This window comes from Rhinatrema bivittatum, chromosome 17 (assembly GCF_901001135.1).
Source record: "Rhinatrema bivittatum chromosome 17, aRhiBiv1.1, whole genome shotgun sequence".
Classification (NCBI taxonomy): domain Eukaryota; kingdom Metazoa; phylum Chordata; class Amphibia; order Gymnophiona; family Rhinatrematidae; genus Rhinatrema; species Rhinatrema bivittatum.
Genome location: NC_042631.1, coordinates 38,343,031 through 38,370,588, shown reverse-complemented (window position 1 = coordinate 38,370,588; position 27,558 = coordinate 38,343,031). Strand labels below are relative to the sequence as shown.

At 44.7% G+C, this 27,558-nt stretch overlaps 1 protein-coding gene across 5 annotated transcripts in view; it reads left to right on the top strand.

The window, feature by feature from the left end:
* Positions 1-27,558, top strand: part of BRSK2 (BR serine/threonine kinase 2) — an 830,501-nt gene that overhangs the window by 789,002 nt on the left and 13,941 nt on the right. For all 5 annotated transcript variants that reach the window (XM_029582478.1, XM_029582480.1, XM_029582479.1 and 2 more), the window contains 3 exons: positions 6,150-6,273; positions 10,725-10,905; positions 13,714-13,803. In XM_029582478.1, coding sequence (XP_029438338.1) covers positions 6,150-6,273; positions 10,725-10,905; positions 13,714-13,803 — 395 coding nt within the window. The remainder of the gene's footprint in view (positions 1-6,149; positions 6,274-10,724; positions 10,906-13,713; positions 13,804-27,558) is intronic.

Here is a 27,558-nt window from a genome sequence, read left to right as displayed (position 1 = left end):
GAATATGTTGGTGGACAGCATCAGCAGAGTTCTGTAATTGCACAAATGATCCCTGGATCAAAGGGTTACAGATAAATTGTTTGCTCGTGGGGGAACATTGGTGATCAATCTGCTTGCCTCAGAGGTCAATAGGAATATAGACAAGTTCTGCTCCATGCATCTGAACAACTACTGGTCAGCATCCTGATTTTTTTGTGCTAGACTGAAACACAGGTCAATTCTATGTATACCAATTCCTCTGATTTCCAGGACTGTTCAGAAGGTGTTTCAGGGCAAGGCAAAGGTAATCCTCATAGCACCAACCTGGTCATGGCATCTGTCTCATCTGTCTATTAGTTCATTATCCAATGACTTTAGGGATGTCTGACTGTTACCACACAGGAGGATGGCATTCTCTGCCATCTGAACATGCCGACATTGGCCCTCGTGTCGTGTATGTTGAACACACAATAGACTTCTCCTTACTTCTTCCTAAGGAGATGGAGGATGTGCTGATTTCAGCCAGGAAGCCTTCAACCAGAATATCCTAGAATTTCAAGTGGCAGAGGTTTTGACATGGTGCGGGACCAGTCGACTGGATCCCTTCTCTTATGACTTGCTTCAATACCTATTTTTCCTCTCGTCCTCCAACCTTAACACCTCTTTAGTTAGTTTATTTCCACACCATTGTAGGTTATCATGAAGAGGTTCTGATCTCTCTCTTCTCTTTAGTATTCAACTACATGAAAGAAGTGTGGCATTCCATACCTTCATCAGTAAACCTTCAATGTTGTTGAACTTAAACATAGTCCTGCTCAACTCATGAAACCTCCCATTGAGCCTCTCGATTCAATGGTCTTGAAGTTCTCATCTAGAAAATGTCATTTCTTGTAGCCATCGTTTTGTGTCTAAAGAGAAAGCGAATGGCAGGCTCTGGTTTCTTTAATAATATATAGAAACTTGTCCCTTGATCAACGAAGATAATTATATTATGAGAAACATTGTATCCAACCTTTATTCAATACACACAAAACTTTTTCAGTATTTTACCTTGTGTATTTTATAATTTAATAACTTGGACCTTCATACCACCCCACGGATACCAAGCTTTACTTTTGCTTTGTATTTTCACCACTCGGGGTCATCTTTAATCATAGGTCCTTTACAAAAATATTTTATATATAGTCTTTTTTTTAATTTTTTTTTTTTCTTAAAAGAAAATGCAGAGTCCTCCTGGACTCTGGATTCTATCCAAGGGGAAGTATTGCATTTGCATTTTCTTTTAAAAAAAATTTCAAAAAAAGACTCTATATAAAATATTTTTGGAAAGGACCAATGATTAAAGGTGACCCCAAGCGGTGAAAATACAAAGCAAAGGTAAAGCTTGGTATCCACAGGGTGGTATGAAGGTCCAAATTATAAAATATACAATATAAAATACTGAAAAAGTTTTTTGTGTATTGAATAGATAAAGGTTGGATATAACGTTTCTCATAATATAGGTTCTGGTTTCTTGCCATACCTGCAGTTTTTCACAGTAAGGTAATTCTGAATACTCACCCTCTGAAAGTATTCTCTGCTTTCTATATTAACCAAGCTTCTCAGTTATGTCCTTTGATTACACAGTTTCCAAATTAATTCTATGTAATTGGCTAGTGGATTGTATCGCACACTGCTATGCCCTGGCTGGCTTACAGATTACAGACTCTGACAAGGCTCACCAAGTGAGAAATTTGTTGATTTCAGTGGCACATCTCAAGATTGTTTCCATTGAAGACATTTGGTTATCTGTTCACACTTTCACATCCTACTACGATCTGAACAGCATATCCCCAAAAGACAGTACATTTTGACAAGCAGTTCTGCTCAGCCTATTCACCCAGAAGTTCACCCTTCACTGGTGGAGTCCGGGTTGTCTGTTTTCAGTTATTACCTCACATTGCAACCCTCAGTTTGGGAGTCTCCTCGTGTCATGAATGATTCATGCCTGCTTGTCAATGGCGAAAGAAAGTTTGCTTACCTGTCAATAGGGTTTTCCATAGACAGCAGGATGCATCAACCATGCTTTAAAAAAAAAAAAACAAATAAAAAAAAAAAAAAAACTTTGGACACGCTTCCAGAAATTAGGTCCATGACCAAGGTAGACTTGTTGGGGTTTGCCATCCTTTACTTTTGAAAGTGCACAACAGGGGATGGATCTCCCCATTACGATCTGCTGGATGCATCAAGTTACCTGGATTAACCACTTTTGGAGACAGGATGATGTCCTCAATGGTCCATTGCTGTTCCCCAGTGTGGCACTTCTTGTGTTTTTAATCTAGTAGGAAAATCATCAAAAGCTGTTGAACTCTGTAGAAACGTTATGTAAACAGGGTGCAAAGAATTTAATTTTTTCCAGGATTAATACACTTTTACAGTGGAGGAAAAAAATATGCTTGCCTGATCAATAGTACATTTTCCAAAAGGAAGAAGGAACAGTGTTTCCCAACTGGCTAAACTTAGGTTGAGACACACAAAGTGACCTGTCCAGGCTCTCAGAGTCAGTGGAAGAGCAAGTGCTGAACCCATAGAAATGTAAAATATGTTGGCAGATGAGAACTTGCTCCACCCAGTCTGCAAACTTGGACTTGCTTACTCTGCTGCCAAAGATCTTACTTGATTTGTGATCTGTTCCCTCCCTTACCCAATGTCATGTTGTGGCTCCTCCAGTGATGAGTCAGACTAGATAGCAGCATCTCAGTAGGGATTTATTTACACACGAGCTACAGCTTACACGCTTCAGGCTACAGCATGTAAGAATCTACAACTCAGGCTTCCGTTATATCATGCACAGTTGTGAGGGCATTCCATAAATCAAGTCCAGGATCTAGGTGCACAATAATTCCTAACTTCTTCTTGCTGGACACAGCACACTCTTAGACAAAACTTTAGCACAACACTAGATAAAATGTTAATACTTCAACACTATTTAACATCTAAAACAAAGGCTTCAAGAAGTCAGAGGTCTTCACCACAACAGGTTTGGTCTCCAAGCCATTGAATAGCTGGAAACACTAGGGATTTCCCAAATTCACTCTTAAAGTCCTGAAGACCAACCAGGCTCCTTAGAGCTGGAACCACTAGGAAATACCAAGCTAAGACCCAGATTCATTAAGGCTTTCCTCCCATTTTGTGTCAATGGTAAAACCCTTAGTAAATCATGTACTAAATATGCAATATCTGCCTGAGCCTGCATTTATCTGAACCATTGCATGGTTCTGTAAATAAAGCAGATACCTTAAACCTAGCAGATTGCGACTCAAGGCTGGCCAGAGCCCTTTCCTTGACCACCCTGCCGCTGAGATCCTTCCATCACTACTTTGGCTCTTACCATCTCTGCTGGAAGTCTGTTCCAGGTGTCCAGCACCCTCTTGGTGAAACATTCTTTTTGAGCCTGCCTACCTTCAGCTTCATATGATGACCCCTTGTATAAAGCTTCTCCTTGACTGACCATTGTACGAATCGTAATGCCACTCTCTTCCATGAAGAATTTTGCAGTGTTGGCTTATATCTCTCCTCAAGAGTATTTGAATAAGTGCCTTTTTTCACAAACACCGTGAATGCAGTCAGCCTTCAAAAAGAATTAGGAGAGTGTTCGTTCTTAGACCTTTCCATTATAGACCATCCTCTTCCCATGCTATTTAATAGAAAAGTCAAAGGGAAATTGGGAGCTTTTGACAATTTAAGATGGTGCTAAAATTCGTTCACCCAATAGTAGTTTCCTCCAAAATATCTCTGGCAAAACACGCCTATGCATGTATGACAATTATTCACAGTCTAAGATCTATTAGTTTGTAATGTTTGCGAATTTTCACTTTTTTTTATTTTATGTATGTATTTATTTTTACAATTTGCCGTCTGGAACCCTAAAATTGTCAAAATTATCAAAACACGGCAGAATTCCTTGTGGCCTTCATTATGTTACCCCCTGCGCGCGCGCGCACACACACACACACACACACACACACACATATACACTCACTCGTTGTGAAATATTGTGACAACACTTCTCCATGGAATGGAACAAGTATAGGGATTAACAGTGAAATTTACTTACTGGCAAATGACCAGTGATGCACGTCCCTGCTATAAGCAGATATTCCAGTGTAACTCCCCTAAGTTCACAAAAATTTACAGGCAATCAGAACTGCCTCTAATCTTTCACTCTTTGTGTACCAAAGCTATTTACACAACCACCATGTTCTCCACATCCTCCTTTTTCCTTTGTCTGGTCCTCAGTATCTATAGTTTTGTTCGTTGAGGATAGTTCTCCAAGTGAAAGTATTTTGGGTGGCTGTTGCAGGATCTCCTCCCAGTAACCTATGCAAGCTGTGCTCCCCCTGCCTCCAGAGCTTCAGCCTACATTTGTAAAATTGTTTGTCCTTAAGTAGAACTGAGAAGAAGCCACTTGTTAACATTAGGAGAATTAGCAGAAAGGACAATTCTTGGTTGCCTCAGCTACGATGTACACTGGTTTATGACATGTGCATTTATTATCAGCAAGTCATTTCTTTTTACTGCGCTGCCCTGCAGCTCCTTTAATGATGCAGTAAACGGAGCCCAGAACCTTCTGCACTTTATGGCTCCCTGTGCTCAGCACTCGCCGGCTGGCTCCACACACAAGCTGATTGATACTTCAGCAAGTTTGTGTTTTCCAACAGGGGGAAGAAACGAGTTCCAAAGTCATGCATATCCTTTCTCATTTTTCTGCTTCAGAAATGAGATGGATGGAAAGAAAGATGGGGATGAGAGATGATGGTAGCAGCAAATAATTTTGGTTGCATAGCCCTTTTTGGCCAGCCTGTTAACCCATCTGCAGCCATTAAAGAGATCCAGGCTTGTGTCTAGAATTGAGCTTCTGCTTCATGGGCCAAATGAGTGTTGTGGAGGAAGCTAAGCTCATCCTGGTCCATCCTGTCAGATCTGGAAGTGATGCAAAAGGAGCCATTGACATTGCTCAGCAAATGAGGTCCAGAGACTATGGGAAGGAGGCACCCTCCTAGTCTGGAGACTGTGGATAAGGATTATTCATGAGACAGAAAAGATTCAAAGACTAAGGGACCCAGGGATACCTTGTTAGACAGAGAAGGTCAGGAGGATGAGAGAATAGGGACTGACGGAAGAAGGCAGCCTATGGGACTGACTGAAGGGTTGACACACCATGAAACATGGAAAGCGGAAGCTGAGGGAAAACATTCACTCATGAGACACAGAGGATCAGGGAACTGTGCACCCCATGAGACAAGTAAATTCTAGAGGCTGAGAGAGGAAGGGTACCCCTATGAGACAGGATTAAGAGAAGAAGGCAGCCTCTGGGACACAGGAGGTCGAGAGAGAATGGTGGTTATTCACGAAACAGATAAGGGTCAGAGGCTGAGGCAAGGGGGATTCTCATAAAGATGGGGTTTCGAGGCAGAGGGAGCTGCATACAAGCTTGTATGTAGAAGTTAAGATACCCATCAAAGCTGGAAGCTCTACTGGATAAGAAATCTTTATTCCAGAGTTTACAATCTCTCTGCTTGTTTGTACAAGGACTTGGCTGGATTGCATTTCCAGGTGTCCTGTATATTTTCCAAGTTGAGTTCAAATTGGGAGAAGATTCCCTATTGTGGCCCTTTCAGCCTGAGACACCAGATTTCATCTTTTCAATTTCTTACACACATTCTGAGGAAAACAGGAGGATTCTTTTTGAAGTTTGTTTGTTTTTTTATCTTGAATTGCCTCAGTCAGTAAAATTTGCACTGTCATTGTACCATGTTTTATGTGTATAATATGCTTCAAAGCTGACAGTAAGTATGCTTTAATAATAATCTATAGTGAGCTTGGCTATGAAGTACTCACCTGTGCTTTGTGCCTTCAATTTCCCAGTGTGTGGGTCATAAGGCTGCAGACACTGGTACTAGGTACTCTAAAATGGAAAAACTGAAACAGCTTCTCAGTTTAAAGCTACCAGTTGACAGCATATTCTGTGCAAAGAGGGTTTCCTCTCATCTTTGTAAAATGTTTCTAAGTAGGCTTTGGCATCTTGTGCTAATGGAGTATCACCTTGTGCAGTCTTTCAAGGAGAGAACTGCAAAGCCAGCTCTAAAACTTTTCTCTTTCTTTCTGCCCCTCACTGTTGACTCTTCTAGGCTTGCCAAAAAATCCTGGTTTGGAAACTTTATTAACCTGGAGAAAGAAGAGCAGATATTTGTGGTGATCAAGGACAAGCCATTGAGTTCCATTAAAGCAGATATTGTCCATGCCTTCCTCTCGGTAAGCTTCCAACATCTGGACCATTTGCACACAAAAAAAAAAGCTCAATGGAAATCATGTTTTGCTGTGTTGTATGGCATATCTGTATGTATTTTAGGGTCATTGGAGATGAGCTGAGCCTGCCCTAGCATTGTCCCCATTACATCTGTGGATTTGTAACTGCAGATCTCTATGGGTAGCCACAATGTGCAGTCTTCTGATGAGGTAAAATCTGTAAGAGTTAGACTACATGCTAGTTGGTCTATGGGAAATCACATCAGCTCAGTCCTCCGTACAGGATAATGGGCGGTTATGCCTCACAAGACAATTAAAATCATTCTTAACCTTTGAGGCTCTAAAATCTGTGGTTTATGCCCTTGTGATCTCCGTTCTAGATCACTGTAATGCTACTTACTGGAGGTTACCAGGTACTTTAATTAGAAAACTTCAAGTGGTACAAATCATGGCACGAATCTGCAGCTCCTCTATTGGAAAAAGTACACTGGTTCCTGATAAGATTACAATGTAAGTTTAAAGTACTTACCCTCACTTTTAAGATCTTACATGGGATTTCCCCCCCATATGTCATCTAGACTGCACTGGAAGTCCTCACTCAGGGAAGTGTACTCTCAGCATAGCTATCTACTTCAACTTCCATCTCAGAGAAGCATTCGGCATGTAAAATTACATTAAAGATCATGCTCTGAGATTGTCATGGATTAGCAGAGAAGGATGGTGTTTCATCTCTCTCTCTGTCTCACACACATGTGTTCAATCACACACTCATATTCATGCCCTGTCACACACACATGGTTTCAATCACACACCATACATGCTCTTTCACTTATTTCCCATTCACTAAAGCACATGTGGCAGCAGCCTCTTTGGCCCTCGAGCTTTTGCTCTTTTATTTTCAGCCGCAGGAGCTGCCAATGCTCTGCCTCCTGTTTCTGCCACATATGGCTCACTGCTTATCCTGATCCTGACTCTGCACGGCCCTGCTGCTCCTCTTCTCAGCTTCCCTGCTGCTTACTGGTGGGCCTGCTGTTAGGCTTACCTGCCCCTCACCATGTACTGGCTGATGCTCCACGTGCTTGTGTTCCCAACAAAGAAATCATCTCCTTCCAGTGCAAAGGCCCACTACACCGCTTCCTCTTCCGGGCCTCAGCAGGAAGGAGGAGATGCTGCCCCCAGAATGGTGGCACTTTAGGAGGCCACCTAATTCACCAAGTGCTTCTACCAGCTCTGAAAATTTGCTGTAATCAGAGGGGAGGACATTTAGTAAAGCTACTGCAGTAGCATATAACTTCATAAAGGGGATACTATGTCAGAATAAGAAATTAATTAGGAAGAAACTAAAAGGAGCAGTTGCCAAGGATAAAAGTCTGCATGAGTCATGGACACTTTTTAGAAACACCATCTTGGAAGCCGAGATAAAATGTATTCCATGCATTAAAAACAGTCCAGTGAAGACCAAATTGCAAGCTTAGTTTTAAAGGTGAGGTGAAAGAGACAGTTAAAACCAAAAGGGCATATTTAAAGAAAAATGGAATGTAGAGCCTAATGAGGAAAATAGGCAAGAGCATAAATACTGGCAAGATAGATGTAAAATAGTAGTGAGACAGGCCAAGAAAGGATTTGAGAAGCTTGCCAGAGAAGCAAAAAATAAAAACTTTTTCAAGCACTTTAAAACAAACAGCCTGCGAGGGAGTTGGTTAAGCCTCTAGATGGCCAAGGAGTACAAGGAAATAGCAGAAAAACGTAATTAATTCTTTGCCTTGGACTTTACTGAAGAGGATGTTTGAGATATCGCACTAAAAGCATTTTTTAAATTCTGAGCAATAAAAGTGAATCTCCAAAATAAAGTAAGATGTAATATATCAAACTGACAAACTGAGTAACAAATCACCAGGACCAGATGGTATCCATCTCAGTATTCTGAGAGAACTCAACATGAAATTGCAGACCTGTTGCTAGTAATTTCAACGTGGTCACACTAGTTCCCAAGGCTTGGAGGGATAAGGGACCTTAGTAATTAAAAGATCTTTTGTTGCCCTGCAGCCCTATTTGTGTACTGAGATCAGCAGGTAAGAATTTACTAGTTCTTTTCCTGCTGTTTATTTGGTTTCAACCTGGCAGCAAATTTTTTCTGTATTCATACTAGGGATGTGCAGAGGGACGCCATACGTTGCATTTGGGATTTGTATTCGTCAGGGGCAGATACGTTGCATTCGGCAAGGGGGGCCCCCCGATACGTTTATACGTTAATTCTTATTCGTTTCCCGGCTAAAATTAAATTAACTACAACCCCCCCCCCCACCCTCCTGACCCCCCCAAGACTTACCAAAACTCCCTGGTGGTCCAGCGGGGGGTCCGAGAGCCATCTCCTGCACTCACACCCTCGGCTGCCGGTATTCAAAATGGCGCCGATAGCCTTTGACCTACTATGTCACAGGCACTCTGGTGACTACCATGCTTTTAGGAAGCAGAAGCATTTTATTTTCCACAAGCCTCTGGAGGTTGAAACAGAATTGCTTTTTAGTTTTATTGATTGTAAGTTTATCAATTTTAGTTTTTTTGTGTTTTAAATTATAATCTACCCTGAACTACTTGTCTGTGTATGGCAAAATATAAAATATTTTAAAGAAATGAATAAAGAAATCCATAGCCTGTCATTTAAAACAGACACGGTTCTTGATGACTGGAGAATGACCAATATAGCACCAGTTTTTAGAGAGAATCCCAGGTGTGATCCAGGAAACAATGGATCAGTGAGGCTGATGTTAATGCCAGTCAAAATGGTAGACGCCATCTTTAAAAACAAAACTATTGACCGTCTAGATAGGCATGGCTTAATGGGAGAACATCAACATGGTTTTAGCAAAGGGAAGTCTTGCCTTACAAATAGACTTTTTTTTTAAAGTATAGATAATGGTGGGCCAATTAATATAGTGTGTGTTGATTTTCAGAAGGCCAGTGAGAGATAGGATGGGGGCAGTGTCCTTTTGTGGATTGGTAACTGGTTAAAAAACAGGAAACAGAGAGTAGGACTAAATGGTCAGCTTTCCACATGGAAAAAAGTTACTAGTGGTGTACCTCAGGAATCTCTAATGAGGCCAGTACTGTTTAACATATTCATAAATAATGTGGGTAAAAAAATGAGTGAGGTGATTTCATTTGCAGATAACACAGAATTATTCAAAGTTGTTAAAACAGCAGTAGATGGTGAGGAATTGCAGAAGGACCTTGGAAGACTAGAAGACTGGGAAATCTGAATGGCAGATTAAATTTAATGTGGAAAAGTGCACATAGGAATGTGAAAAAGCAATGCACACAGGGGAAAAATAATCCCAACCACAAATACACAGTGCTGGGTTCCATATTGGGAGTCACCAAACAGGAAAAGGACCTTGGAGTCCTTACGGGACAATGCATTGAAATCCTCAGCTCGGTGTTCAGCAGCAGCGGAAGAAAGCAAATAGAATGTTAGGAATGAACCAAAAAGGAATGGAGACTGTACCTGAGGATAGCAAACTGCCTGTGCACTGAGCCGTGGTGCGACCATACCTGGAGCGCTGCTTGCGCTTCTGCTCGTCCCATCTCAAATAGGACAGAGCTAGGAAAAGTGCAGAGAAGGGCAGCAAAAATGACAGAGGGAGTGGAACGGTCCCCTTACGATAGATTCTGCAGGCTTAGGTCCCTTCAGCTTGGAAAAGAGAAGGCTGAAATGGAACCTATGATATATATAGGTTTATAAAATCATGAGTAAAGTGGCTGGGACCTTTCAAGTCCATGAGTAAGATGGATTTACCCCTTCAAACAATACAAAAAGAAGGGGACATTCCATGAAACTAATCTCCAGCAGATTAAAACAAAGCGTAGAAAGCACTTATTTGCTCTGTGCTCAGTCAAGCTGTGGAATCTGTTGCCAGAAGACGTGGTCAAGGCGACTAGCATAGCGGTGTTTACAAGAGGTTTGGACAGGTTCCTGAAGGAAAAATCCATAATACACTACTGCTCAGATGGGCTAGGGAAAGCTATCACTTCTCTGGGAGTGAGTAACAAGAAATAGATCTTGTTTTTGGGATCTGCTGGGTACTTGTGAACCAGTCTGGGCACTGTTGGAGATAGGATGCTAGGGTAACATCATTATGTTTCTCCAATCTCTCCTCCACTGTGCATCCTTCAGGGCAGCTCCCGGAAGCCACTTTGTGATGCTGCTTCATGACACCTCCTGTGTGGCAAACAGGAGTTTGCAAAAAGGATGCTTGCCTTCTGGAGGGGTTTCCCTGTTAATGAAGGACAGGGTGGAGGTATCCCCAATGGAAATGCATGTGGGATCATACATTTAAAGCATGCACACACACACACACATTCATGTCCTGGAGACTGACTTGCAGTTTGACCTGAGGTTGGGGTGTATTTTTGTGTTTTGCTTATCCCCCTCCCTTTTCCCTTTGCTCTTCCTTCAGATTCCTAGCCTCAGTCACAGCGTTATATCCCAGACGAGTTTTCGAGCTGAGTACAAGTCCACAGGGGGCCCAGCTGTCTTTCAGAAGCCCGTAAAGTTCCAGGTGGACATCACGTACACGGAAGGGAGCGAGGCCCAGAAGGAGAATGGCATCTATTCCGTCACATTCACACTGCTGTCAGGTAACTGAGGCACAGACGCAGGATCTGCTCTGACCCATTCACACTGCTGTCAGGTAACTGAGGCACAGACGCAGGATCTGCTCTGACCCATTCACACTGCTGTCAGGTAACCAAGGCACAGATGCAAGATTTCCACCATCCTCTGTTTCACCCACCCCGTAAACATCCAGCATCCTTGATTTAGCACTGCGTGCTGCGGCTGTCAGTGACTGATAAGAGAGAGTGAGAGGGCAGCAGGTCCCACCTTCACCTCCTCCCTCTGTTTAGCAGTTGCATTTTTGGATATCAGGTCACCAGAAATCAGTTCACCCAAGCTCAGAGAGAGAGAGAGAGTGAAAACCCTGACCCGTTGCACCCAAACCCACAGCTAGTTTGAGCTTCCCCAGCCAACATGAGAGCTCAAACATTTTTTTCCTCTTGCTTCAGACTTGCAGTGACCTTTATAGTTAGTTATTATAGGCTTCAAGACCAAACTGTCCTGCTTAGAAAGAAATTGACTCCCTCCCTTGGTCCCTCACCAAAGCTTCCCTGTCTTCATCAATTGCGTTCCTGTTTACCCAGGATTACTTCTCGACACCAAAAGCTGTTAACAAAAAATTACTGAGCAGGAAAATGCACTGTGAAATTAAGTCTTAATTTTCTTGATTTCTGAAAGCAAAATGAACAAATAAATGTTGTGCTGAGATCTGATTAATGTTGTTGCCTCTAGGATATGTTGCTACCAGGACACAGCTCAGTGGTTTTGTAATTATCAATACATCACACTGGAGTGGGGACAAGTGCTTGTAAGGATCTGTTGCCAAGTGCTTCTCTGGCCTGCATGTGGTGCTGTGAAGCTGCTTCAACTGTCTGTCTAGTACCCCCCGTCCTCTGTGCTCCTCACGTCCCCCTGGCGGCCATCTTGTTTCCTGTATAGGCCTGTAATACTGCGGCAATCTTAGCAGTCAGTTGCCAGAGCTTGGTCCTACCTTCCGGGCCTCATACTCTGGCTCTGTTCCTGCATTATCTTCAGCTTCTACTTTGGCTCCAGTTTGTTCTGCTACCTGGGCTCCTGGATTTCTGGTTTGTTCCTGCTCATTACTCTGTTCCAGACCTCGCGTTCCTTGTTCATGCTTGAATTCTAACCCTGCTTCTCATGCCTTGCTGCCACCAGCTCCAGAGGGCTTAGACTGAAGGGAAAGGTGGCTGGTTTAGGAGGAAGTTTCTGTATCTGAGGTGACCTGGATTTAACTCCCCTGGCACTCAGTCACTTGTTCCTGGGACAGCTCACAGATTGACAAACGTCAGTGCCTTACTGTAAACAGAGAACATGCCTTGCATATTCCAGATCTTTGATTGCTGCTGTGCTATAAGACAGAGGTGATACTAGATAGGGCTGTCCTAACACACAGTGTCGAGAGCAGGGGTGGATTGCTAGAAAATATCAGCCTGGGGCATTTTTCCAAAACTGTCCCACAGGGTATCTGACTCCCTTGTGCCCTTTTCCCTGCAGCACATGCATCACCAACTCCCAAAAGCACACTGACCCCAGAACCTGGCAAAATTGATCCCAAATATCTCCAAAATTTCACCTTAAACCAGGGAGTGCAAACAGAGCTATAGCCCCATTCCATCTATACAAATCGGTTGGACTCCCCACAAGTTTGCTTATATCTCTTATATCTCTTAAATATATATATATATATATATATATATATATATATATATATACTGGATTCCTGATCTGGCCAATCAAGTATCTTTTGAACTAGTGCAAGTAATGAAACAACCACACCGCCAGCCAATGTTGGACACACACAAACACACACACACACACACACTCTTTAATCACACAAACAGATTTTCAGATTGCAGAAATATTATTGGCACTTATATACTGAAACACACAGACACACACACTCTCTGACACATACTCTGACACTTTCTCACAGATAGACATTCTCTCTCAGAAAGACAAAGCCACGCATACAGAGCAAGTGTGTCTTCAGGCACTGCAGGATGACAGCGCTGCTGGAGGGGAGGCGGGAGGAGTAAATTGATTCTGGCAGCCCTGCAGGTGCTTCATTATTCTGGCCCCACTGTTCCTGATGTGAGGGGCGTGGGATGTGGGGAGGCTGCATGCGACCCCCACAGGTTTTTCTTTGAGCCTCACCGGGTTGGGCTCCATCACAGCCCCTCTGAGTTCTTCCCTGCTGAGTCTTTCTTCAGCCATAGTAAGTTGGGCTCTTCTGAAGTCCTGCCAAGTGCTTCTTCCCCGCGGAGCCTTCCTTCAGCCATGGCGGGTTGGGTTCCCCTGTGGCCCCGCCAAGCCTTTCCTTGGGCTGCGGAAGCCCATCTTCTTGACTGTGGCGAGTGACCTGAGCAGGAGCTAAGAGGAAATCACGTGATCAGGAGCCATCAAATCATCGGTGGATGCCCGATACCCCAATAGGCCAATCCGTGAAGAGGGGGAGTATCCCCAAAATGCAAAAAATCTCCTGCAGAGTGGGAAAAGTTTAGTTACAGACCAAAGATGTAGGGGACTGCGGAATAAGGGTAAGAAAGTGCAAGGCTTAGAGTCTAAAAATGGGTAAGGGTAGGAAGAGCCACGTTTTAGCAAAGCAAAGTGTTTCCTCAACAGCAACCTTGTTGATTTCAGTCGAGGAAGGGCATGAAAGGAAAAGGAGGTTGCTGATGTGTGGGATTTTGGTGTTTGTACTGCATAAGTAAGCCCACTGCCATCCGCTTCAGCTCATTGGTGTGTCCGCCCAGCTTAGAAACCGTTTGTCTGTGCTTCCCCCCTCCGCCCGCCCCCCCGCCCCCTTCTAGGGCCAAGCCGGCGCTTCAAACGAGTGGTGGAAACCATCCAGGCGCAGTTGTTAAGCACGCACGACCAGCCTTCCGTCCAGCAGCTATCAGGTGAGTGTGAGGATGGGGAGGAACGGAGACCTGGCTCCACATGAGGGTGGGGCAGGGTGGGATGAGGAGTTCTCCAAATATCAGTATTTTCCATGGATTGTCCACCAATAAGCTCACGTGACCTGTTGCATGGCATATGAGAGAAGCATAGTGTTCTAGACCTTGGAACTCTGCTGTACACAAAGCTCGCCACCAAAGTCAACCACGTGTGGTTAGTGGCTTTCCTTCTACGGCTTTAGGCAGAACTTCTCCCACTCACACCCAAGTGTCATGTTCTGCTTTTCAATATTTCACCCTTTTCCTCCATTTTTCTTAAATCACATCTGATTCTGTTGACAGGAAGGTGTATTTCCCTACTCTGCAGGAAGATTACTTCCCTTAGGCTCTACTCAGCTCCTGCATGACTGAGATGGCACTCCTTTGATTATTTAGCGAGTCTATATGGTTTCAATTGCTTTTGTCTTTCACAAGGCACCGGTTCTAAATTTTCTGTCCCAAGAGAGCCCCTACCACTATCATCTGGAGAGTGCATCAGTGCCTCGAGAATATTTTGGCATCTCAACGGTGCTTTGATGCCTTGAGACTGCAGTACTGTGGCATCAAGATTATGGCACTTCTGTGCTGCAAAGCCTCATCAGTACCTTATACATTGCTAGTATTAAACTACATCTTATTGGTGAGTTAAGAATCCCCCTACCATGAATAAATGTCCTGGTGTACTTCACTTTAATGTTCCCCCAGAATGACTAGCAGAGGTGGTAATCTGAGCTAGACCTCACGTGCTTTGAGTTATGGTGAGTTTCTCTGCCTTTGCCCATGAGGTTGTCAGTGTGTTTCTTTTCTGTGTCCCCCTCTGACTCTTGTATCCAGACTGGGGTTCATGACTTGCCTTGTGTACAGTTGAACGTATTAATGACCTCTTCACTGGTTCTTTCTTTCAAGAAAATTTACTCTTTCCAGCTCTCAGGGTTAAGGGTGGTTATTTTATTTATTTATTTTTTTACATTAAGCTTTTCCATTAATCTTTTTATATTTGAAGGTATCAGTCTTCAGGTTACTCTGCACTTTAGACTTTCGGGTGTTATCTAATTTTTTTCTGATCAGTACCTGGACAGATTATTACAGCGTCCTTTCTTCACGAGTGGTCTGATGGGTTTTGTTTTGTTTTCTACATTTATCCCCTAGATTTCAGTTATCAGCTTTCTAGTTTGCTTTTAATGAAGAGATTTGTTGGTGACATTGAGAAGCTGTTTCAGTCATGCTGTCCTTTTCCCCTGCCTTGGCTTTCAAACCGCCCTGAATTCTCCTCCTCGCCAGCTTGCAATTCTGAGCTAGGTTTAAGATTTTCCAACGTTTACTCTATTTGCGTCAAATAACTTGGCCTTTTAAGGACATCGCTGCTTAATGCTCAGCCTGGTCGCTTTCAAGGCTTGTTGCTTTCAGATAGTATCTTGACACAAAAAGGGGTTGAATTAGCTGAAGAGTCTGAGCAGTAGCACCAAGCTTCCTTCTGTTTCATGCTGCTGCCCTGTCAGACTATTTGTCCACCTGTAGATCATCCGACGATATAACTCCCAGATCCCTTTCTTGTTTAGTGCACATCAGAACTTCTTCCCCTATTCTGTATTACTTGGGTTTTTGCTACCCAAATGTATGATCCTGCATTATGTTTAGCATTAAATGGTGGTTGCCAAACTGTAGACCAAGGATCCCCCAAACCTTTCAAGACAGTTGGCCACCAAGGGACATTTCAAATCACTCTTCTGAGCTGGGGGAGGAGCAGCGGAGGGAGAGATCCTCTTGGAATGTATTTTATTGAGAAGCGTTTGAGATTGAACCATGTCTGACCCTTTTGGTGGGGGTGGTGGGGGGGTAGACAGGAGCCGCAGAGTACTTAGGAGTTACTGGGGTGTGGCAGATAGAATGTCAGTAATAATTAATTCTAGATTGTTTCAGGTTGGCGGTCCTGCCGCCTTCCCCAATATCTCCCTGCCTAGAGAAGTAGGGGCAGGGAGGGTGGACTCTTGCTTCCTCTCTACTTCCTTGCCCTTTCTCATATCCTCCCCCCACTCCCCACACACTCCTTCTCCTTGTCTTCTCACTTTCCTTTCTTGCTACATGCCAGATTTGTGGTATAAGCAAAACAAACCTTTCTGGAGACTCTAATCCAAAAAGACACTCAGACTTGGATTTCTGCACTTGGTGCCTCCAGAGTCTGCATTCTTTGGGAGGGAGGGGGAATGATGTCCATGCCCTCCTCCCCTACAGCTCAGAAGAGATGGTGCAGTTGGGATTTCCAGGAAGCACCATTTTTCCTTGGCTCTCCTGGCAGGTCCCCCAGAACCCACAGCTTGGTAGTGCCGGTACCTTCCTCCCCCATAGCCTGCACCATCCTCCACAGCAGCCAAAACCTTATGGCTGTCTGCAGCTTCTCTCCCCATCTTCAGTCCAAGTGGCTGTGTCTGCACAAGCAGATCTAATGCCTGCAATGCTTAACACAGCCAATCGGTGGTGGCTTTAAGCAGCAGGCTCCGCCCATGCCGCTCCGACATGCTGCCCCCTTGCACTTCGGACTTCAGCTACCTGAGCTGGTGGTAGCAGCAGAATGTGCTTCCATTGCAGGCCAAATCAAGCTCCTCCTGTCATTGCTACTGTGGGCCAGACGAAATTAAGACCAGGGCCGCATCTGGCCCTCGGGCCATAGTTTGGAGACCCCCTAACATTTTAAAGTAATTTTCACAATACCTGCATTGGTGTCTACCAGGCCTGAAATGCCCTTTTTGATACCTCCCAGTGTAACTGAGTTTAAAAAAGATTTGGATAAGTTCCTAGAGGAGAAGTCCATAAACTGCTATTAATCAATAAGGAATAGTAGCTTGAGATCTATTTAATGTTTGGGTACTTGCGACTTGGATTGGCTACTGTTGGACAAAGGATGTTGGTCTGACCCACTATGACAAGTCTTGTGCATGCCCAGTGCTGCAACTAGCATTTCAGTACTAGGGTAGACAATCTGATTTGTCCTCCTCTCTTTTTTTCTTAGGTGTTAGAAGTAAGGCCACAGAGCAGTAGTCTATCCTACCAGTGGTCCTCAAGTGCCCCACTCCACTTCTTTACCCCAGGGTCCCTCCCTTCCCTCTCCCTTCTTCTTTCCCCAAGTAATTCTCTATTACCCCCACCAAGCCTCACCCTAGATTCCCCTTTCACCCCCAGTAAGCCTAGAGCTCTCCCCTACCCCCACCAATGCTCAACTCCCAGGGCTTCTCACTTTTCTCTGTACCCCTAGTTATCCTTTATTTTTCCCCCACCCCCAGCCTCACCACGATCTCCCAGAGATACCCAGGCTCCCCCCTTTTCTTTCTGCTCCTGGTGGTCCTCCAGGTGCCTCCCCCAGTATCATCCTCGAACCTCTAACTGCCACTGGTGCTCAACACCCATGTCCTTCCTCGCTCTGTTCCTTCCTCCCCCTTGGCAGTCCTCTGCTCCCCGTGATCACTCGTTCCATCTCCACCTCAACAATAGTGAATAAGCTGCCACCTTTATTTACTCTGCTGCTGCTCCTCTCCTCATCCAGTAGCAGAGAGAAGCAGCAGGGGTTACTGCTTCTGAACCTCCTGTCCTCAGGAGCCATGGCCCACGTCTTGCCTGCTTCTCCTCCACCACCACTTCATGGGTGGGGGGGGAGGGGTCTGGAATCGACCTGTACCCATTGCTACTCGAGAGTGGCGAGGTAGATCAGCCCACGCTCCCTGGGGGATAGGGGGTGCCCAGATCAGCCTGTACTCCTCTCTGTCAGCGTCAGCAGTGGGGAGAGCCCAAGTTAACCTGTGCCTTCTCTGTTTCCTTGTTATCACGCTTTCACACGTGTTTGGAGGAGGGCTGGATGTGCTTGCAACCCCTTGCAAGGGAAAGAGGAGGCTGCCAAACGATCCCATGTTGCCTCTGCTCCTCTTTCCTCTTCTCAGGAGGAGGGGAGTAGATTCAGCCTGCACCACCCACTCTAACTGCTGCCACCTCTTCAGTGCAGCCGGACTCTTCCTTCATCTAACGGGGCTACAATCGACTGCACTCACGGCCTGCATCCAAAGAGATGGAAGAGAGTAGCAGCATGTGTGGGGTAACTCAGTGCATCTACTGTGGACAGACCCTGCATCATTGCTCTCACACCACAGGCTTGCACCCTGGGTCACCTTCCCCACTTACCCCCACTCTCATTATGCTGCTGTGCACTCCTCCCACCCAACCCCCCACACTGCCTCCTTCACACCTCCCAGTCTGCTCCTCCACCTGTTGATATCTTCCATCTTCACTTCCTCAGTTTTCCCATTATACCTCCTGTCTGCCCCTTCCGTTGCCTTCCAGTCATGCAGCCCCTTTCTTTTCTCACTTTTACATCTCGCAGCCCTGATATACCCCTTTTAATTCTTGATATGACTGCCTCCAACCCTGGTTCTATCCCCTTGTGTTACCAACACCTCCTCACTCTGCCTTTCCTACCTCCCCTGTGCTTTCATCTATTCACTCTGCCCTTTCACGCCGCCCTTTCTTCCTCACTTGAGGCTCCACCTCCACGCCCTCCTACTGACACTATGTCTCCTCTCCCATCTCCTCCCCGCGCCCCTCCTTTTCCTCTCCCAGGACTCATTGCTTCTCTTCCTCCTCCCGGTGCCGGTGGTCTGCACCATCTTTTCTCCTTCAGATATCGTCAGAACTCTAAAATGTACAGCATACACAGAAAGTGCTTTTTCTGCTTGGTTGAAGATATCTATCAGCTTGCTCCTCAGTGTACAGCTATATTGATCTTTGTAGAAAAGGTAACTATTTGCCTGTTTCCATTAATTCTTGCAATTCACCCACCTCCTATGCGGTGGTTGAATTGTAGACTTGCCTAGGTTGATGTAGACTTGCCTAGGTTTTGAATGGTTCTTGGGTGTTGCTCTGCACTGCAGAGTTCCCAGTGCTGAACTGGGAAATTTATCTTGGGTGCCATGAGACAGGTCACAAGGGCCATCCTTGTGAAGCCATGAAAGTACTGCCTTTGGAGAGCAGTTACAGGTAAGTAATCACTTTGTACCTATATCTGTATACTGTATATATGTGCATGCCCGCATGTACCTAGAAGTCATGACAGTGACAGGAAGGAAAATAATGTGGGTGGAAACCCTGCAGTCATGAATGATATGACATCTGGTGAGCACAGAAGCAAAGGCGGGAGAAGAAGAAAGAGCTGATGATAGCCAAAAGGTAGAGAGACATACACACTTACCTGTGCGCTGTTTCAGTGCAGTAGTGGTTGAACTAACAGTGGTGTTGGGGCTGTAGTGCTAATCTGTATGCCCCGGTTCACTAAGGCTTCTCAGCAATTCTGTGACTGGGAGGAGGGGGGGGGGGGAACTTAGTGAATCAGGCACTATTTAGGATATTTACAAATAGCTCCCAGTCAACTAGAGCAGGCTGATTTTAGGGAAATCAGAATTACAAATCCATGTATGCAAGCGAACAAAACCAGGATCAGCCTATCCTGACTGACCCCGGCATCTCTCTGGCGATCCTAGTCCTTACTCTCTTAGCCAGCCAACAGGTCAGGTGCCTGCGTTTTGGGCTTCCTTATCAGCAGACGGAGACAGGTTTGTTGATGTCACCCTATATATGTGGTATTCCTCCCAGCCCTCGAGGGCCGCCAACTAAGTCAGGTTTTCAGGATATCCCTAATGAGAATGCACGAGATAACTTGCATACAATGCAGGCAGGGGCATGCACATCTCCCTCATGCTTATTCATTAGGGGTATCTTGAAAAGCTGACCTGTCGGCGGCCCCGAGGCCTGGGAGTAAATACCACTGCTATATAGGGTCCTGTGCTGCCTCAGTCTGCCATTATGCTCTGTCTCCAGCAGATAGGCAAGCATCCTGTGCTGCGAGCTGATGCCTGGCGTAGGCCAGGTGAAAAGGATTTCAGAAGAGCTTTGGCTGCTCCTAGGACAATAGTCCTTTGGGGCTAATCATTCCCCGACTGAGCAAAGCCAGAGACCAAGATCTACTAAGGCCAGGGAACCCATCTGGTTATCCCATGTAAACCACTGTTGGGTAGTATAAGAGTTTTTCAAGGTTCCCTTCTCTAACTATTCATAAAAATTCTACAATTTCATTAACATATAGAAAATTGCCTAAGCATGTCATCAAGCAAGTGAAGACTAAAGGGGGGGGGGGGGGGAACAATAGAAGAACATCAGAAAGAAACAGACATCATTTCCTGGACTGTGTGAGGGAGGAGGTACAGAATGTTTTGAGGGAAGGGGAGAACAGCCCCAGTGATTTTCATTATCTGTAACCTCTTCCCCCATGTACTGCCTGGCATATTACTCATAGCCTCGGAAGGTCGAGTTGGTTCTAGGGTCAAGTTGTGCATTTTTTTCAGTCTATGGGTGCGTGTCTGCCTTTTTGTGTGTCCCTGTGTGTGTCTTATCTTTCTGTGGTGAGTGGGAGGGGGACGGGATTTTTCAAAGCGGTTGTGTACATAAAACCCAGGTTTATGCGTGAAGTGGCTTCTTATTAAATTGCTTGGTGTTTGTGCACATAAGTGTGCACACAACCATATTTCGTCCATACTTATATGTGCACAAAAAAAAACAAAACAGAAGTTCCAAGGGGAGGAGTTGGGATTTCCATGCACACGTTTTGATTAAGTGTGTGCATAATTTACCCTGCACAAGTTGTGTGCTGCAAAGAGCAGATGTAACATTATGTGGGTGAATTTTTGTGCTCAGGATTTCAGATCATTTTCAAAACAAACTTATGCTGACAAGTTTGCTTTGAAAATTGCCATAAATTGTGCGTTTTGGCAAGGCAGAAGTTACACAAGTTATTATAAAATTACTCTGTGTGTGTCCGCTTGCATTTTTAGGGAGCAAGGTAAGAAACGTCTCTCCTCCAAATAGTGCATTAAACCTACAGAGGTCAACACCCAGTTCCAACATTATAGGCTTAATACGAAAAGGTCAATGCTCAGTACCTCCAGGTTAAAACCAATCACAATGGGGCCAGTTTCCAAAGGGTTTAGGCTCCTAACTTTTGGAGTTAGGAGTCTAAATTGGCCCTTTTGAAAATTTACAAGGGACGAGTTCCTAAATGTAGGAGACTAAAAAGTGGGCAGCTACAGAGGCAGAGTTAGGGCAGGAAAACAAAGTTAGGAGCTTAACACTGATTTTCAGAACTAGATACCTAATTTAGGGGCCTAAATATAGGCAAATGAATACCAGCCCTAAACCTAGGAGTTTAAATGTATGTGAATTTTCAGCTGAACACTTGGGAGGTAATTTTCAACTGGGTTTTTGAAATTTGCTACTTCTACACATGTAACCCCTTTGAAAATTCACTCCATAGGGCTGAATCTTCAAAAGGCTTTATGTACATAAATGGACGTTTGAAAATTGCTACCGTATACGTTGCTTTTATGCATGTAAATCCTTTGAAAATTCACTCCTTAGGCTCCTGTTTGGCTGAAAATGGGCAGCTAATTTAGGAGCCTGGATTCAGATAGGGGTTAAGCTTTTTTTTTTTAATATCAACCCCATTTAGTGTAACCTTGTTCTTTCTTAGCACCTTCTTCCATTCAACAACAACCATCTATGTGTCTGACATCATCTCCCCCCCCCCCCCCCACCCCCTTCCACCCCCTTCTGAGCTCGGCCACATCTCTCCAAGCTTCTTGGACATTATCCCAGCCTGCCTCCCCACTTCTGATCTCCTGGGCACCATTTATAGAGGTGCAATTTCCACAAGCCTTGTGTACATCATTCCAGCCTCAGTAATCTGGGAAATATTTATGAGACATCATTTCTCAAATGTCTCATAATTCAAGTCTGAATGCCATGGTGACATTATCCCCCCCCCCTCTGTGTTTTACACACCAGTCATGTTTATTCTCCTAGCTAATCCCTGCACGTCTTGATGTCAAGATATCTCAGGAAATCAGTTTTCCTAACAATAAACCCAGTGGTGCAGTTAAACTAGTGTTTGCTCTGATTTTTTTAAACTTACAGCTAAAATTAAGTAAACACAAAATGTCCCTTGAATGGCTATGGGCTACAATAAAGAGACTATGTTTGCTTGAGTGTCATGGGTTGAACTCAAGTATGAAAGTCCAAGGGCAGGTCTCGTTTATTGGCGAGTTTGTCAAGCACCAGGCACATTCACATGCTCACAAATAAGCATTTTCCATCAAATGTTCTTCTGATGTACTGCCCTTTGTCCTCAATCCCCATGTAGTAAGGCTGCAAAATTATCTAAATGATATTAATTTTGAAAATCGCAGCCCCAATGAACCACAGGTTTCACCCTGTCTTCCACTAAAGAAAATGAACAGAAACCTTTCAGCTCTGAACGTTTGCAAACTGTGTAAAGAAGAGTGTGATCAGCTCTGTGCAGTGGTGTGCGGTGACATTCAAGGTACGGGATTCAGTAAATGCACACCACCTCCCCCCCCCCCCACAACCATCTGGTATCATCACATTCCCTCACTTCCCCCCCCCCCCCACCCCTTGGCCGGGCCAAGTCTGGGGAGAGCCACTGACCCAAAGCAGTCCAGCTCCACATGGAATCCTGCTTTTCCATGTGGAACCAATGCAGCCAAAGCTAGTGCAAAAATATCAAGTGCCCTAGCAAACCTTATAGCCTTGCACCCTCCCCTTCCCCCACAACCCACACAAAATAAAAAAAAAAGTATGCATTTAGAATCTCAGACTTTCATGTAAAAGGTTCTGGGGTAAATATCACTTACAAGATGTATATTGTATTTATATGCATTGCTGTGGTACCAACCAAAAACCCTGCCAAAAACAAAAAAAAAAGACACTCTGACCCCATGTAGAGTTAGGTGTATTATAATGTACACTGGGTGTGAGCTTAGTCCTCAGATCCATGAGTAAACTGAATTACAATATACTAGACCTCCCATACCAAAGCAGCATGAACTGCCAACTCTCAAATAGTTACAATTCTTCATATGAAAAGGCAATGCCACAAATATGACACCAGGCCCTAAAACACCAATACACCTCCTATTAGGAAAACAGACAAAGCCAGGCTGCTATAGATCCCTCCAAAGAAACTATGTGCTAGCGCACAGGTGGCAAACTCTGGTCCTCGAGGGCCACAAACGGGCCAGGTTTTCAGAATATCCACAATGAATATACATGAGTTAGATCTGCATGCTCTGCCTCCAATGTATGCAAAACTATCTCATGTATATTCATTGTGGTTATCCTGAAAACCTGGCCTGTTTGTGGCCCTCAAGGGACTGACGTTCACAACCCTTGTGCTAGCAGAATATCTCATCTCAGTCACATGTAGAACACAGACAGACCCTTACCAAATACAAAATAATAAGACCATAAAGTATAAATAGAAACATGCAGGGAAAAACTGTACTGGAAACTTCATCAAGCTGGGCTCTATCAAGAAATATAAAGTATTAATCATAATAGTAAATGCATGCCAACAAAAAGAATAAATATTTCAAAACTGACGAATAGAGCATCCAATAATTAAAAACGAATATCAAAATTTAAAAAAAATTCCCAAACACCAATAAGATATTTTGAAACTGCAGATTCCTCAAACACCACCCAATAATTAAAATAAGGATAAAAACATTCCTCACTCTTCATACCTGAAAACTTTACATTTCAGTTACCCTTAGATTGTTGTGGATAAGGCAAGGGTGGAGGTGCACACAAACCTCCTCCTCCTCTCTCTTATATTCACACACTAACACACATGTTCATTCTCACACACACACTCACATATGCTCACTCCCAAGCCCCCTCTCTTGCTCATACCTATGCTTCCTTTCACAGGGTCACTGACTTTCACCCAGGCTCTCTCTCACACTCACTCATATGCTCCCTAACTCTCTCACCCTCACACACATTCTCCCTTACAAGCTCATTCACATGTTTTCTCTCTCACACACATGCTCTCTTACAAGCTCATTGACTCACATATTCTCTCTTGCTCCTTTATATGTTAACTGATTCACACATTCTCATTCTCGCTCACACACATGCTTCCTCGCACTCAGACTCAATGATACATAGGCACTGTCTCACTTACACATGCTGCCTTTCACAGGCTGACTCTGACACATTCACTGACACAAACAGGCTCTCTGGCTTACACGTGGTCTGTCTTATCCCCTATCCCTTCACTCAATAAGTAAATAAAATATTTTTCTTACATTGTGATTGGGAGGCTCCAGGCAAGGCCCCAGGGTCTAGGTAGGCTGCTTGTTGCTGCTGCCTGAGGAAGGTGCACAAACTGTAACCATGCTGACTCTACACTCACACACAGGCACGCTCTTTCACATGCACGCACATTCTCTGAACCTCTCATCCTTTCTTTGGCTGCTGACTGCAGGGGCAATGCCAGTGGCCTGCAGGGCATCGTCTTTGGCCATCAGTGGCCCTGCAGGGCCTCGTCTTCCATTCTTCCTATTGCTGGCAGGGAATGGGACTGCCAGCATGTCATCATTCTGCTCCACCACGGGATCTTCCCTTTTGCTGGCATGAGTGGGAACTCCACCAGCATGTCATTCCACACCACACTCTCACATAAACACACCCACACACACACATATACAGGCACTCTCACACAGGCACTCCCTCTCACCACTGGCACACACAGGCAGTCACTTTTTCACACATAGTAGCACTCTCTCACATAGCCTTCCATGCACACAGGTGCACACACACAGGCAGTCACTTTCTCACATAGAGGCACTCTTTCACGTAGTCTCTCATGAATACACAGGCACTGGCAGTCGCTGTCTCACACACAAAGGCACTCTCGCATACATTCTCTCATAAATTACACACACAGGCACATGCTGGACCTATCACTCTTTTTTTGGCCTCCTGCAGCAGGGGAAATGCCAGCAGACTCAAAGGGTTTTTTCTTCTGCCACGAGGGCTTTCTTAGTGCTGGCAGGGAGTGGAAATCCCCTTTAGCACATTGTCATTCTGCGCCGTGGAGACCTTGTTAATGCTGCCGGGGAGTGGGGAATCCCACCAGGATGTCTTCGTTTCATACTGCTACGGAGACCATAGTGCTGGCGGGGAGTGGAAACTGCGCCGCCCCCCCCCCCCCCCCGGTGTGTCTTCCTTCTGCGCTGCCACAGGGACCATGCTGGCAGGGAGTGGGAGCCCTGCTAACATGCCTTTATTTTGCACCATTGTGGGGACCTGCTTAGTGCTGGCGGGGAGTGGAAACTGCGCCCCCCCCCCCCCCCCCAGTGTGTCTTCCTTCTGCGCTGCCACGGGGACCATGCTGGCAGGGAGTGGGAACCCAGCTAGCACGTCATCCCGGGGCAGCCTCAGCGACAATTAAAATGAGAGAGGCGGCCGCCACAGGGGATTATTTTTTGGAAGTGGAGAAGGCACTTGCTGCTGCTTCCAAAATGTAGTCACCTGAGGGCAGGGGATTCATTGAATCCCTCGAAGGACCTGACTGCATGCCACTGGCTCTGTGGCAGTTTGTTTTGACAGTAGCATCCAATTTTGAACGATTCCTCATATAAAATGAGGACAATGAGGTTGATGTGACTTTGCAAATAAATTGACCAAGATTCTGCAAAATACGTAAAAATCCAAGCATAGAACGATGGGGGCTGAAGATTGCAAGGCACTTGATTACAATATAGTTAGTTTGTGAGTCAGTTCCTCAGCCTGCCCGGCTAGGTCTGTGCTAGAAGATAGGTGAGATGAAGGGGATATGTCCCATAACAACCTATCATTTTCCTGCTGTAATTCCAACTTTATTGGACCACCTCAGCACAGCACAAAGTGAGCCATTAACATAAATGTCATCACATCTTCAGCCAAGGTCATCAGAACATAACCATCCTCTTGCATTGAAGCAAATGTCCTCAGGACAGAGCCAACTATCCTGAGCCAGGTATTTTTAAGATTTAGAGGTCATCTTATGTACCGGATATTCACTGCTGAGAGAGACCTGGGGGCTGGCAAACCCCGTACATCATGTCTCAGAGCACTGTAATATGGCTTATTGCGCATTAGCTGCAGTGAGTTGCAATCCCCCTATATTGGCGAGAACTGCCTAAAAGTACACCTGGGTTGGGACTGGAAGTGCTGTGGAGGTAGCACTCACAGCACCTAGGAGTGGGCAAAAGTGCTAAATATTACTCCTGTGGCAGCACTATCTAAGACTGGAAGTAGTGCTGCAGTAGCACTAGCAGCCTTTTAGGAGGGGCTGATAACACGAGGAAAGGCCTTATTACTAGACTTTTACTGAGTAAGGCTTGCAGTGACCAACCAAAGAGAAGGACAGGAAGCAAGTTTAGAGAACTGAATCTTGATTTCTCTGCCAATGGAAGGCTCTGCAGTACTTGGCCTATGAAATTTGAGAGGAAGTTGAAGAAAATTTGGAAAATAATTGTCATCATGCACGTGGGCAACCCTGATAGGAGCCACGTGCAAGGAGCTAGGAAAGAGGACTTGCAGTGGAGGATAAAGGAAAGTTTGTAATTAACAGAGGATCAGAGCTGAACTCAAGTCAGGAGTATCATTTTCTGGACTTTCCAAAATCCAAACTAAGCATTGCATATATTGTACACCAAAAATGCCTACCTTTGGTGCTCCAGAATAGCAAACAGATTCCCATAACCAAAATGCACAAATTTGCCATATTCTTATTTAAATTGTGACTGCTGCATACATGTAAATCTTATCCTTGCCTGTCTGCAGGGGCTTTTAGTAGTGCTGCTGATTCTCTTAGCATGTGGGGAAAAAAAAATCAAGCCAAATATAGAGCCAAGGGCATCAGAAACGAAACTGGCAATCTTGATAAGGAAATGCCAGAAACTTGAATGGCACAGCGTATTCATTCCAGGAGTCCTGGAAGGCAGAGCTCGCTAGCACTCTTGAGCACTGGTGGTGTCCCTCACTGCCATGCACGCCATTTTTTTGACACACCCTGCTGCTCATCCTGATTACACTCTTCACTGGCTGTACAGGTCAAGTCCCTTCATGATCGGCCATTAACAAAAGTTGTGAATTATTAATGTAAAAAACAAAAAAAAAACCTACTAAAACTTCACAGCAGAAAGTGTTGCCTGTGTGCATTTATGCATATGTTAGAGATGAGAGAAACTTCACCCATAAGGATAGTTGTGAAAGCGACAGTGGTTTGTGAAACTGTTCCAGGATTAGATTGTGGAGGTCCAAGAGCAGAGTGAGCAACAAGTGATGGAATCTTTGCACTGCTCTAATAATTTAATATAAATATTAAAAAAAAATAAAACATTTTTGAAGCAAGGGAAGTAGCAGGATAGCCCACAGGCCAACTTCCTCCTTGGTTTATAGTTGACCTTGTGCTAAGTTGTTGTGTGGGACTGAAAGTGCTAGGGTGCTTAAGTGCAATTGTTTTGTGCTTTATAGGTTATATTAAGTAGGTTTATTGATAAGTCACCTGGAAAAAAAAAAGGTTTACGCTTTTGGGTATGGCTGGGCAACCTGATCACATCCATTACTTGATATCAGCCTGTGAGCTTGGGTTTTGCATTCCAGCTTCACTCTACAGTGCCAAATGTGCAGGGGAAGGGCTGGAATTTAAACATCCCAAAGCCAGATTTTTTTTCCAACTTGACTTGCAGTGCCCCCTGCTGGAGAGTAAAGGGAATCTTTATTTACAGATGTAATGCAACCACTTGTTTCCCGTGGGGGTGAAGAGACACTAGTGCG